Consider the following 12,788-nt stretch of genomic DNA (forward strand, 5'->3'; position numbering starts at 1 on the left):
GTAGCGAGAAATGGGGAGTGGCGAGCGAGAAATTCAGGGAATTGAAAGAGGCGAATGACAATTGTTTACTACGGGTTACAATTAAATCAAACTGTGGTTATAACATTTAATTTGAATTAATAGTTTGCTATTTTATACAATTTTCCCTTGTTTTTAAGGCTATCAATAATTGAGGGACGGAACTAATAATTTGCACTAAATTCAGAAATGTTTTCAATACTTCTCTCCGCTAAAAAATTATTTATAATGAGGAATAAAAATCAAAGACAAACACAAAATACGAGAAAAATGTAAATGACCCTCACCTCCATAAATGTGATAGCTAACTAAAGAAATTTCTTCATTTTTGACACCTCCACTCCCAAAAACAACACACAATATTCAAGGATGATAGTTGGCTATAGAAGCACAATCATAACCCTTTCTCATCATAAACTAGGAAATGGGAAAACAATTTCATCCAGTAAGACACATAGTTTTTATCATTGCAAGAAGTAGCATTTACATAAGTCAAATTTAATTATCTTTTGTGACACCATGCCATAATTAACTTTAGTTTACCTTTTTTCCTTTTCTTTGCATCATTGTTGAAACAAGATGCAATTTTCCAGAGATCATGTAGAGTAAGATGCAGCCACAGTACCACTCCATCAATGGTAAGTTGCTTCACGCGCCTTTCAGAAACTGATCCATGATTTTAACTTAATTTATGAATTCTGGTTGGAAATTCTCTACCACATTGTGTATAATCTATTTGTTTGAAATTTATTATTTATACTTATTTTTTGATTTTTTTTTAACAAATATAAAATCTAAGACAAAACTATTTGATTCGAATGATCAAACTCATAATAAAGTTAGTATTAAGGCATTAGTGAGGAGATTCTTGTTATTACATAGTATTTCTTGCACTTCCATTATTTTGTCACAGTGACTGTTTCTTTTTTAGTACACTTTGTCATTCTTTTAACATCATTTTGTCTTAGACTTCTTTTCTTCCATTGTTTTTTTTTTCGAACTACTTTAATTTGGTCTGACAGTCCATTAGAAACAGCCTCCCTATATCTCAAACTAGAGGAAAAGTCAAACATACACACTATATCTTTTCCATCTTACTTGTAAAATTACACTGAATATACTTTTCGTTGCAGGATGGTTTTGAAGATGCAAGGGAGAGAATAAGGGAAACTTTTGGTAAAGTAGAGTTATCTCCTTCTTCCTATGACACAGCATGGGTAGCTATGGTCCCTTCAAAACATTCACTAAATGAGCCATGTTTTCCACAATGTTTGGATTGGATTATTGAAAATCAAAGAGAAGATGGATCTTGGGGACTAAACCCTAGCCATCCATTGCTTCTCAAGGACTCACTTTCTTCCACTCTTGCATGTTTGCTTGCATTAAGCAAATGGAGAGTTGGAGATGAGCAAATCAAAAGAGGTAAATGGCCTTTATTTGTTCAAGTCATCACTAATATGTTATTCCCTACTGTTCATTTTTATTTGTCATAGTTATTTCTACATATTTTTTAAGAAGATATTAACTAAACAAAATTATCATTATTTAATCTTGATCTCAATTTAATAGAGTAAGAGTAAAGGTGAAAACGGATCACTTTATAATTTGTCGTTTTTACTAAAAATAAATGACCCAAAATAGTTGTAATTTTAGAAAATCAAAACATAAATGAATACATTATTTCCATAAATGAAAAGTATATACACATATTTTAATATTGTGATTACTAATATTTAATTCTCTTATTGAAGAGAGATTAAAGCTATAAAAAAATATTATGAAAAAGGACAAATATACCCTTGAACTATTGTAAATGGTATGCAGATACCCTCCGTCATACTTTTGGGACATTGGTGCCGCTGCCGTCCAAACACTAGAGCATATATACCTTTTATACTAATAGACATACATGTATCATAATCTTATCCACCGAACTGACATTTATTAAATATCGGATCGACATATAAGATTGCGCCACGTGTCCCTATTTAGTCTTCTGTTAGAGTAAAGGGCATATATGCTCTAGTTTTTGGACGACAGGGGCACCAATGTCCCAAAAGTAAGACGAAGGGTATCTGCATACCATTTATGATAGTGCAGGGTATATTTATCCTTTTTCTTAAAAATATTTATTGAAGATAATTTATTAACATTTTAAATAATTGAAGATAATTAACAAGGATATAATGATTAATCAAAACACATTTTTTAAGGAAACGTTTAAATAAAAATATGACAAATAAAATGGTCTAAGAGGGTAATTAATTATATTTTCATAATTTAAAATAATAATTATCTTGATCAATTTTTAATAATTACGACAATTAAAATGAAATAACAATGGAAAAATATTTTGAACAAAAAATATTTTTAATAATTGAATTTTATGTGTCCTTTCCTTCTTGTCACAAAAATAACAAAACAAAATACCTGCCGCTAGGGAGAGACGAGAGATGGGCAACACGTAATTTTCCCTTTTTTTATTTTATTTTATTATAATTATAGTAATAGAGATATGGTGGTAAACTGGTAATCCACTAAAACATTTCTTTTAGCGACAATTTTGTTACCATAAAAATATTTAATAGTAATTGAATTAATGTCCTTGCATCCAGAGTCACTAAATTCTTTAATAATATTTATATAAAGTGTTGATTATAAATACTCATATTACATTATTGCAGCAAAATTCTTTACTTTTGGTAATATATGCAGGTATAAACTAAAAATATAATTCCGCGAATACAATTTGTAATATATTATGTTGGACGGTATATTATTTAAAAATTTCCAAAATAAATTTTATTATATACTTGAAGAGTTCCTTCATTTTCTTTCAGGTCTTGGCTTCATTGAAACGTATGGTTGGGCAGTAGATAGCAAGGATCAAATTTCACCTCTAGGATTTGAAATTATATTTTCTACTATGATCAAATTTGCAGAGAAATTAAACTTAAATTTGCCTTTGGATCTTGATATTATTGTAAATTTGGTGAATTGCAAAAGAGATTCAACAATTAAAAGGTACGCATTTCATATTACTTTTAAAAAAAATAATTTTATGTGTTCGGCATGGAGGAAAAATATTTTTTTCATGTTCGGTTAGAAAATATATTTTCTAGAAAAACATGTTTTTTTAAATGAGAAAAATGACTTCCTTAATTAATGAAAATAGAGAAAACAAGTTCCACAAGTGATATATATATTCTACATTGATTGTATCACTAATCATTATTTTTTCTTTGGAATTTCTCACTCAAAAATGTTCAATGGTTATTTCCAATAATATTTTGATTAAATTAGTAAGAAGATAAAAAATATATACAATGTTTTCACAAGGAAAAATTAAAAAGCTTCCTAATATTTCAATAAAAAATTGTTTCCCACCATGCATTAGTTGGTTCAATGGGAATGGGGTCGAAACATTAATCACGTTTTATAATACAAATTTCTCATTAATTCGCAATACGAAAACCTCTATTTCTAATAGTCTGTTCTCCCTAATTTCTAACAAAAACTCATCTTCACCACACTCTTGTAGTCCCATCCTCACTACCCCACACCTTCATTTCTCATAATATTTTTTAAAATTATATACAAATATTTTTTTTACTTATGTATCAAATACAAAATAATATACTTTCATTTTATTTTTCTAAAAATATATTTTTCTTCCCACCGAACACACCTTTATACACTTATTTTCTGACTATATATATCTAAACATTTACAAAATAATTTCACAAGGAATGATGAATATATGGGTGAAGGACTTGGTGAATTATGTGATTGGAAGGAAATAATAAAGTTACATCAAAGACAAAATGGTTCATTATTTGATTCACCAGCCACTACTGCAGCTGCCTTGATTTATCATCAACATGATAAAAAATGCTATGAATATCTTAATTCAATCTTGCAACAACACAAAAATTGGGGTACGTACCATGATCAATATAGCTTCTTTCTAATTTTTTGGAAAATGACAAATATACCCCCGAACTATTATAAATGGTATACAGATACCCTTCGTCATAATTTTGGGACATTGGTGCCCCTGTCGTCCAAAAACTAGAGCATATATGCCCTTTACTCTAACGGAAGACTAAATAGGGACACGTGACACAATCTTATCCGTCGATCCGATATTTAATAAATGTCAGATCGGTGGATAAGATTATGACACGTGTATGTCCGTTAGTATAAAGGGCATATATGCTCTAGTTTTTGGACGACAGGAACACCAATGTCCCAAAAGTATGACGGAGGGTATCTGCATACCATTTACTATAGTTCAGGGGTATATTTGTCCTTTTTCGTTTTTTTTTATTTTTTTTATGTTATGCATATGAAAATCACTCTATCTGTTTCATTTAATAATCTTGTTTTTTGCTTTCTAACATTTTTTTTGGCCCTTTATGTTCTCATAGTTCCCACTATGTATCCAACAAAGATACATTCATTGCTTTGCTTGGTTGATACACTTCAAAATCTTGGAGTACATCGGCATTTTAAATCAGAGATAAAGAAAGTTCTAGATGAAATATACAGGTAAATTAAATCTAATTAATCACAATCATATTTATAATTGGCTAAATATTTAAATAGCCCTTTAAACTAGATAGTATAAGTTAATATATGCATGATGTTAATATTGTCGTGACCAAATAGATACTTTAACTTGACAAAAGTGCATCTTGTGAATGTCTTTGATACACATTATTTGCAACGTCATAAAAAAATACGCTTTTATTAAGTTAAAGTGTTTATCTGATTAGTAAAAAAGTTAAAATGTCTAGATTATAAATTATGCTAAGTTTAAGGGGCTAGCTAGGTATTTCACCTTTACGATTTTGTTAAGCCTATAGTATATTATAATAATGTCAATTATTTATAGGCTATGGCAACAAAAGAATGAAGAAATTTTCTCAAATGTCACCCATTGTGCTATGGCTTTTCGACTTCTAAGGATGAGCTACTATGATGTCTCCTCAGGTTTGTTACTAAAAACTCGAGTCGATATCTCAGATGATCACTTTGTAATAGTTATTTTTTCAGAAAGTCAATTTTGTTGTTGAAGAAAATTGAAATCAAGAAAACATATGACGTTCTAAGATAATAACTACAATATTGATTAGCTGAGTTAACATCTGAGAAATTAAACCCTAAAAACTCCGACAACAAAGTAGTTTGCCTTAATGAATTCAATTAATTTGCAGATGAACTAGCAGAATTTGTGGTTGAAGAACATTTCTTTGCAACAAGTGGGAAATATTCAAGTCATGTTGCAATTCTTGAACTCCACAAAGCATCACAGTTGGCTATTGATCATGAGAAAGATGACATTTTGGATAAAATTAACAATTGGACAAGAACTTTTTTGGAGCAAAAACTCTTGAACAATGGCTTCATCGATAGGATGTCAAAGAAAGAGGTATTTTATTTTGTATATCTTAATTTATATCGTACATAAAGTTTGGGAACGTAAAGATATAACTTTTGAACCCTATAGTTTATAGAAACTGAAGGCTTACATGTACGACAAAGAATATTTTCTGAAACTTATGATTTTAAACCTATCATGTCATTAGGATTGTTGATAGAATGGGATGTTGAAATTATAACTTACGAAGTATATAAAGATAATATTTGCTACCGGCCACCACATGATCTAAAAATAATTAAAGAGAAAACATAGAAGTAGAAATCTTCCTTTGTATTTCTTGATGCCTCGACTGTACAGAGAAGCTGTGTATTTATACAAATAGAATCTCTCATGATAAATACAAACTCTAAAAACAAACTCTAAAAGATAAATACTGAAGATAATTACAAGGTAGATTATTTACATGAGGAGTCCTAGTTACACCAGAATATGACTCCTTCTCTGAATATATCAGAAGTTAGAAATAATCGAGGCCCAAGTGTATAAGCCCGAAGACGATTTAGCTCAAGATGGGCAATTTCCATTTTTTTCGACAACCCCCCCCCCCCCCCTCAAGTTGATGCCCGGAGATCGGACACTCAACTTGTTCAATGGAAAACGATGAACAGGCCCTGCTAGAGCCTTAGTGAATAAGTCAACTAACTGAGAAGAAGATGGAACAAATGATAACGAAATCAAGCAATCAAAAAGTTTCTCACGAACGAAATGACAATCAAGTTCAATATGCTTTGTTCGTTCATGAAAAATAGGATTTTTGGCCTTTAATCTCTCCAAGGAACCATTTGATTTCAACTTTACTTTGTACACCCATTTGCAAGGCAATGCCTTTTTTTCCCTTGTGGTAATTCAACTATGTCCCAAGTATTATTAGAAAGTAAAGCAGCAAACACATTATCCATAGCAATTTTCCAACCAGGATGCATTACAACTTGAGAATAGGAAGAAGGCTCAGATATTTGACAAATAGAGGTAACCAAATTCTGAATAGATGGAGTCAAAGCAGTGAAAGAGCAACAATGTAAAGAAAAGGAAGGATGATTAGGAGAAATCATAGAATTTGCACAAATGTAATATGATAAATACCTTAGTTTATGAGGAATCCTTTGTGATGTACGCAGCAGGGTACTTTGTTTTGAAGATATAACTGGTGGAATTACTGGAGACTCAATAGGAAGAGAATCTGATGCAGGAGGAGAATGTGGAGTGGACAGTAAAGAATCATTGTCATTGGAAACATGAGACTGTTTCTTAAAAAATAACGCATCATCGGCTTCTGAGGTGGAAAACCATTGTGGGAATAGTTTAGTCAGTGGACTAGAAAAAGAAAAAGGAAAAACATCTTCAACAAACTTAATATTTCTAGAAATAGAGATTTGTTTGTTTTGTAGGAGCAAAACTTTGTAGCATTTCTTTCCGAAGGGGTACCCCAAAAATATTCCTGGTAAAGCTCTTGAGCCAAGTTTATTCCTATTTCTAGAAAGAGTAGAAATAAAACAAAGACATCCAAAAGGTTTTAGAGATTGATAGGTAGGGACGGTCCCAAATAAAACTTGATAGGGCGATTTTTGTTTCAGAACGGAAGATGGGAATCTGTTGATTAAATAAGTGGCAGTAAGTAAGCAATCTCCCCAAAATATTTTGGGAGCATTTGAATGAAACAATAGAGCTCTACATGTCTCCAAGAGGTGTGTATGTTTCCGCTCAGCCACACCATTATGTTGTGGTGTTTCGACACAACTAGTTTGATGTAAAATGCCCTTGGATTGAAAAAATTGTTTTGGATCATGACCTGTCCCTATTTCAAAAGCATTATTTGATCTTATAGCCTTAACTTTAGTGGAAAATTGTCTTTCAACAAGAGATAAGAAGTTTTGCAAAGTAGGAAATGCACTAAATTTGGTCGACAGAAGAAAAGTCCATGTACATCTAGAAAAATCATCTACTATGGTAACAAAATATCGTTCTCCCTTGTAGGTAGGAGTCTTATATAAGGTCCCCAAGTGTCTATGTGGATTATATCAAAGCATTGCTTTGAGCTAATAGAACTTTTGGGAAAAGGTTGTTTGGTTTGTCTTGCCATAGGACAAATAGAACAAGGTAACTCCATTTTATCACTTTGCTTCAAGTTCAATTCTTTTATGTGTTTCATTGCATGAAGGGGCAAATGCCCTAACCTATTGTGCCATAAAAGAGTTGTAGAAGATGCAGAAAGAACATGAACATTTTATTGATATGAGTACTAGAAAGCTCAGTACACTCATTACTCAAAAAACAAACAAAATCACCCTGTGGACCTTTTAATTTAGAAGAAATAGACTTAGACATAGACTCTAGACTTGAATGCAAGGAAACTGGAACTAAAGACTTCTCAAGAAGGAGCTTCATATGGGGTGAGTTATTCTTCATCACATAGAGTCCTGCTGCTACATCACCAAGAACTAGGTTCCTCTTCAGAAAAGGGGCCTGTATGGTACCAGCAGATTTAGAAAAGATTAGATCACAATCAAATTGAGCACACAATTGAGAAAATGATAGTAGATTATGTTTGAAAGTGGGGACATAAAACACATTATGAAGCTCAAGTTTAGGAGTAAGATGCAAACTTCCCACACAATTCACTTTTACCTTGAAGGAATTAGGTAGAGTGAAGTCTTGATCAACAACTGCATTAGCTTGATGATTCCCAAAGTTTCCCTTTCTTGGTTTGCTGAATTTGAAGTGAGCAGGATAGCCAACAAGTTTGTAGCAATCTTCTTTCATATGCCCAGATTTTTTGCAGTACTTATAGAACAATTCAGATTTCTTACTTTCAACATTCCCTGCTTATCTAGTTCCCCTGTATTCTCCGGAATTCTTAGTTGGAGTCCATTTTTGTCCAGAAGTCATAAAAGCATATGAGTCAGTAGTAAGAGAATTGTTAGAATGAACCTCCCTTTGAGATTCTTCATGCAAGATTATAGAATAAGCTTCTGCAGTGCTTGGAAGTGGCTTCATCATCAATATGTTTCCCCTCACACCAGTAAAATCATCATTAAGACCCATTAAAAATTGTATTAACTACTTATCTTCATTCGTTTTCATGTTATGGGCCTTAGCTCCACAATCACAAGCACATTTACATATCATAAAAGTGTTAAGAAGTTTCAATTGGTCCCAAATTCTTTTAAGTTTGGTAAAGTAGCTTGCTACATCATTAGTACCTTGATTGATGGTGTTGAGTTCGCTTTGCAATTGGAAAAGCCTTGCTCTATCTGCCTATCCATATCGCTCTTCAAGCTCAATCCAAAGTTCCCTGGCTGTTTGAGAGTAGAGTACACTCTCAGAGATTTCCCTGGTGAGGGAGTTTAACAATCAAACAATGACTATGTCATTGCATCTTTTCCGCCGATCAAGTAGTGGTGAATCTTCAGCCGGACATTTGGAAGTTCCATTTATGAATCCAAGTTTGTTCTTGGCTGTGAGTGATATGAGAACACCCTTGCGCCAGTTTCCATAATGTTCCATCAAAAGTGGCATTTAGCAAAACCATCCCTGGATTATCAGAGGAGGCCAAAAAATATGGGTGACAAGGATCTATTTGTAAGGAAGCAACAGTGATTGAACTTCCTTCTGCAACAATTGGTGTTGTATTAGAATTGATAGTATTGTTAGTCATGATTCAGGATTTGATCAAAAGGGAAGAATGGCAAAGAAGGAAAAGAGAAAGAAAATATGCTTCTACAGAAGCTCCGATACCATGAAAATAATTAAAGAGAAAACTTGAAGTAGAAATCTTCCTTTGTATTTCTTGATGCCTCGACTCTACAGAGAAGCTGTGTATTTATACAAAAAGAATCTCTCACGATAAATACAAACTCTTAAAGATAAATACTGAAGATAGTTACAAGGTAGATTATTTACATGAGGAGTCCTAGTTACACCAAAATATGACTCCTTCTCTGAATATATTAGAAGTTAGAAATAATTGAGGCCCAAATGTATAAGCCCGAAGACGATTCAGCTTAAGATGGGCCATTTCCATTTTTTCCAACAACATGATCAAGAGTAGTAGTGATGATGATATAACGAGTAGTTAAAGTTATTTTTTCATTACAATGAGTAATTTTATAATATTCTAAATCTCATTTCTTAAGGTACAATACTTCCTTGAATTATATGTAAATACAAGATATTTTATGTATCGAAACTATATTTTTCTGCTATTACTAATTTGGGAAATATTAGGTGGAACTTGCTTTGAGGAAGTTTTATACCACATGTGATCGAGCAGAAAATAGGAGGTATATCAAGTCATACGAAGAGAACAATTTTAAAATCTTAAAAGCAGCTTATAGGTATGGTTATCTATCATTATCACTTGTAAATTCATTTTAATTTGTATTTACGTTTAATTATGCTAATTTATTATAGTGAAGTGATAAATTAAGGGAAGAATATATGGAGTATGAATCAATAATTTCATGATAATAATGTATATAACTAACATATATCATGCATTTGTTGAGTTGGTGTCATATACTCAATGTAACTTTATATATGTTATAAAAAAACCGATAAGTACTCTAACTCTATAGATGTCGGGATAAGATATGAGATTAGATGTGTCAACTGGACAGGTTAGATCAAAATTAAGTGGACAAACCCCTCAGATGTGAGGTTTAAAGTTTTTGCAATCAATTAGAGAGGTCTTCAATGATAAGAGCAACAAAAATAGGCTGGCTAGACAACGAGCACAATCCAAGATTCCGATCAAGGTTGAATATGCGTCCTACATGACATAATACAAATCAACTCGAGTGTATCTCATACTAACGGTCATGTAGCCTGTAGGACACATTTGTTTATTTGTTCAACTTATACAAATTTAAGTTCATGCGTGCACACAAAATTGAATGACATAAATATCCGTTAAAGACAAATTTAAAAACACATTTATATATTATGTCCCACAAATTCTAATTTAAGTCTTTCTCTCTGTTAGGTCACCCAACATTAACAATAAGGACTTGTTAATATTTTCAATACACGACTTTGACTTATGCCAAGCTCAACACCGAGAAGAACTTCAGCAACTCAAGAGGTATAGATTGATACTTTTCTTCTTTTTTTAGTCCGTTGAAATATGATTTTTTTTCTTACATTTAGCGATGATTAAATAAAAAAAATTCATTTTATTTTTAATAAAATGATTTATAATCATACAAATACTTATAACTGTTGTGACGAAAAGATGAAAACAAAATTCTAAAATAAAGAACACTAAGTTTGACGTGGAAAAATCCTTCAAACCGAAGGTAACCACCACAGGATCGACAAGATTCGAATTGCTTCACTATAGTAATAAGAGGGTTACAAATATTCTTCTAATGGCTACACAAAATGCCAAGATGATGATGAATTTTTTAAGAAAGTCTTTTTTATTGTTAAACTTCATGTGAAGTCAAACACCTTTACGTATACGAATGTAGGTGGTTTGAAGATTGCAGATTGGACCAACTTGGACTCTCAGAACAATTTATATATACTACTTACTTAATGAGCATTGCTGTTGTCTCCGACCCTGAATTCTCTGATGCACGTCTCATGTATGCAAAATACGGCATGCTCCTGACCATGGTCGATGATCTTTTCGATGGTTTTGCATCTAAAGATGAATTGCTCAACATCATTGAATTAGTAGAAAGGTATTTCGTCGACTTATAAGCTCGTCAAACTAACTTATAAGCATTTTTAGTTTATTTATGGGTTTGGTAATTAAGCACCAAAATATTTACAAGTTAAGGAAATATAATCAGTCAAAAGTCAGATCATCCCCAATTTATGATTTTTCAGCTTATAAGCCATTTTGTTATAACTAATTATTTTACTATCTAGTCCTTAGTATTTTTTAAAAAATCTCAAGATATTTTTCTTAAAACAAAACTCTTTAACTTTCTCTTTACATTGTATTCATCGTTCCTCCTTTTCTTTTTCTTTTTTTAAAAAATAAAATTGTAAGGATATTTTAGTTATTCTAACAAAAAAAATAGCTTATCAACATTTTTTTAATTAAACATATCAAATGGAGTACTTATTAACAGTTCCAATATTTTTATCGAATCACATAATTGTGTATTCATAAAATTAGTTTCAACATTTAAAGTTTATCGATTATTATTTACAGGTGGGATGACTATGCAAGTGTAGGTTATAATTCTGAGAGGGTTAAAGTTTTTTTTTCTGTTTTTTATAAATCAATAGAGGAGCTTGCAACAATTGCTGAAATTAAACAAGGCCGATCTGTCAAAACTCATCTTATTAATTTGGTAAGGGATTTATTCTCTAACTTCCCTCTTTAACATATTTTTATATTCACTTCGTTTTAATTTATTTTTTTAGTCCATTTTAAAAAATGTGTCTTTTCTAATTTGACAATTCTTTAATTTTCAACTTCACGTCATATGTAAGTCTTTAAGATCAGAAGGTTAAAAGAAATTTTGATTTGTTAAACGTATTTTTAATTTAAGATTAAAAGATTCAAAAATCTTATTTACTTTAGTTTGTCTTAATTTCTTTTATCTAATTAAGAAAGAAAGTCTTTTTTTTTCTAATTTGACAACTCTTTCATTTCAACATTTCACGGTAACGTGTTTAAGACCACATGATTAAAAAACATTTTGAAACAACATATTTTTAATTTATGACCACAAGATTCAAAAATCTTCTTTACTTTTCTTTTTAGTTTGTTTTAAAAAGAATGTCTATTTCTAATTTGTTACTCTTTAATTTCACTATGTCATATGACATCTTTACGACCACATCTGATTAAATAACATTTTGGTACAATACGTATATCTTTACTTCAACACCACAAAATTCTAAAATCTTCTTTACTTTCTTAAACTGTATACTTAGTCAATTAAGGCAACAAATTGAAACAGAAAACATATTTCAATTATTTTTAGTTTACTTTCTTAAACTCTGTGTCTATTATCTCGGAATTTCAATAGTGGCTTGAAGTGATGAAGTGCATGTTGATTGAACGACTAGAGTGGTGGACAAGTAAGACAATGCCAAGCATAGAAGAGTATTTGTATGTTACTTCTATAACATTTGGTTCAAGATTGGTTCCTCTTACAACACAATACTATCTTGGAATAAACATCTCCAAGGATCTTTTAGAAAGTGATGAAATATATGATTTATGCAATTGTGCCGGTATATTCATGAGGCTCCTCAATGATTTACAGACCTATAAGGTAACAACTCTTGTATTTTTTGTTTTAATTTTAGTTTGGCTAATCAAGATAACTTTCACGTGATATTGGGTAAGCATCGTCATATA

At 31.3% G+C, this 12,788-nt stretch overlaps 1 protein-coding gene across 1 annotated transcript in view; it reads left to right on the forward strand.

The window, feature by feature from the left end:
• The first annotated feature begins 336 nt into the window (after positions 1–336).
• The window catches only part of LOC125851100 (beta-phellandrene synthase (neryl-diphosphate-cyclizing), chloroplastic-like), a 13,216-nt gene continuing 764 nt past the window's right edge, over positions 337–12,788 (forward strand). The window contains exons 1-13 of the mRNA XM_049530890.1: positions 337–463; positions 598–656; positions 1,152–1,440; positions 2,859–3,042; positions 3,766–3,956; positions 4,449–4,569; positions 4,916–5,013; positions 5,238–5,452; positions 9,689–9,798; positions 10,446–10,544; positions 10,933–11,148; positions 11,628–11,769; positions 12,454–12,702. Of these exons, the coding sequence (XP_049386847.1) occupies positions 388–463; positions 598–656; positions 1,152–1,440; positions 2,859–3,042; positions 3,766–3,956; positions 4,449–4,569; positions 4,916–5,013; positions 5,238–5,452; positions 9,689–9,798; positions 10,446–10,544; positions 10,933–11,148; positions 11,628–11,769; positions 12,454–12,702 (2,049 nt within the window). The 5' untranslated portion in view covers positions 337–387. The remainder of the gene's footprint in view (positions 464–597; positions 657–1,151; positions 1,441–2,858; positions 3,043–3,765; positions 3,957–4,448; positions 4,570–4,915; positions 5,014–5,237; positions 5,453–9,688; positions 9,799–10,445; positions 10,545–10,932; positions 11,149–11,627; positions 11,770–12,453; positions 12,703–12,788) is intronic.

This window comes from Solanum stenotomum, unplaced genomic scaffold, assembly GCF_019186545.1.
Source record: "Solanum stenotomum isolate F172 unplaced genomic scaffold, ASM1918654v1 scaffold222, whole genome shotgun sequence".
NCBI classification, from domain to species: domain Eukaryota; kingdom Viridiplantae; phylum Streptophyta; class Magnoliopsida; order Solanales; family Solanaceae; genus Solanum; species Solanum stenotomum.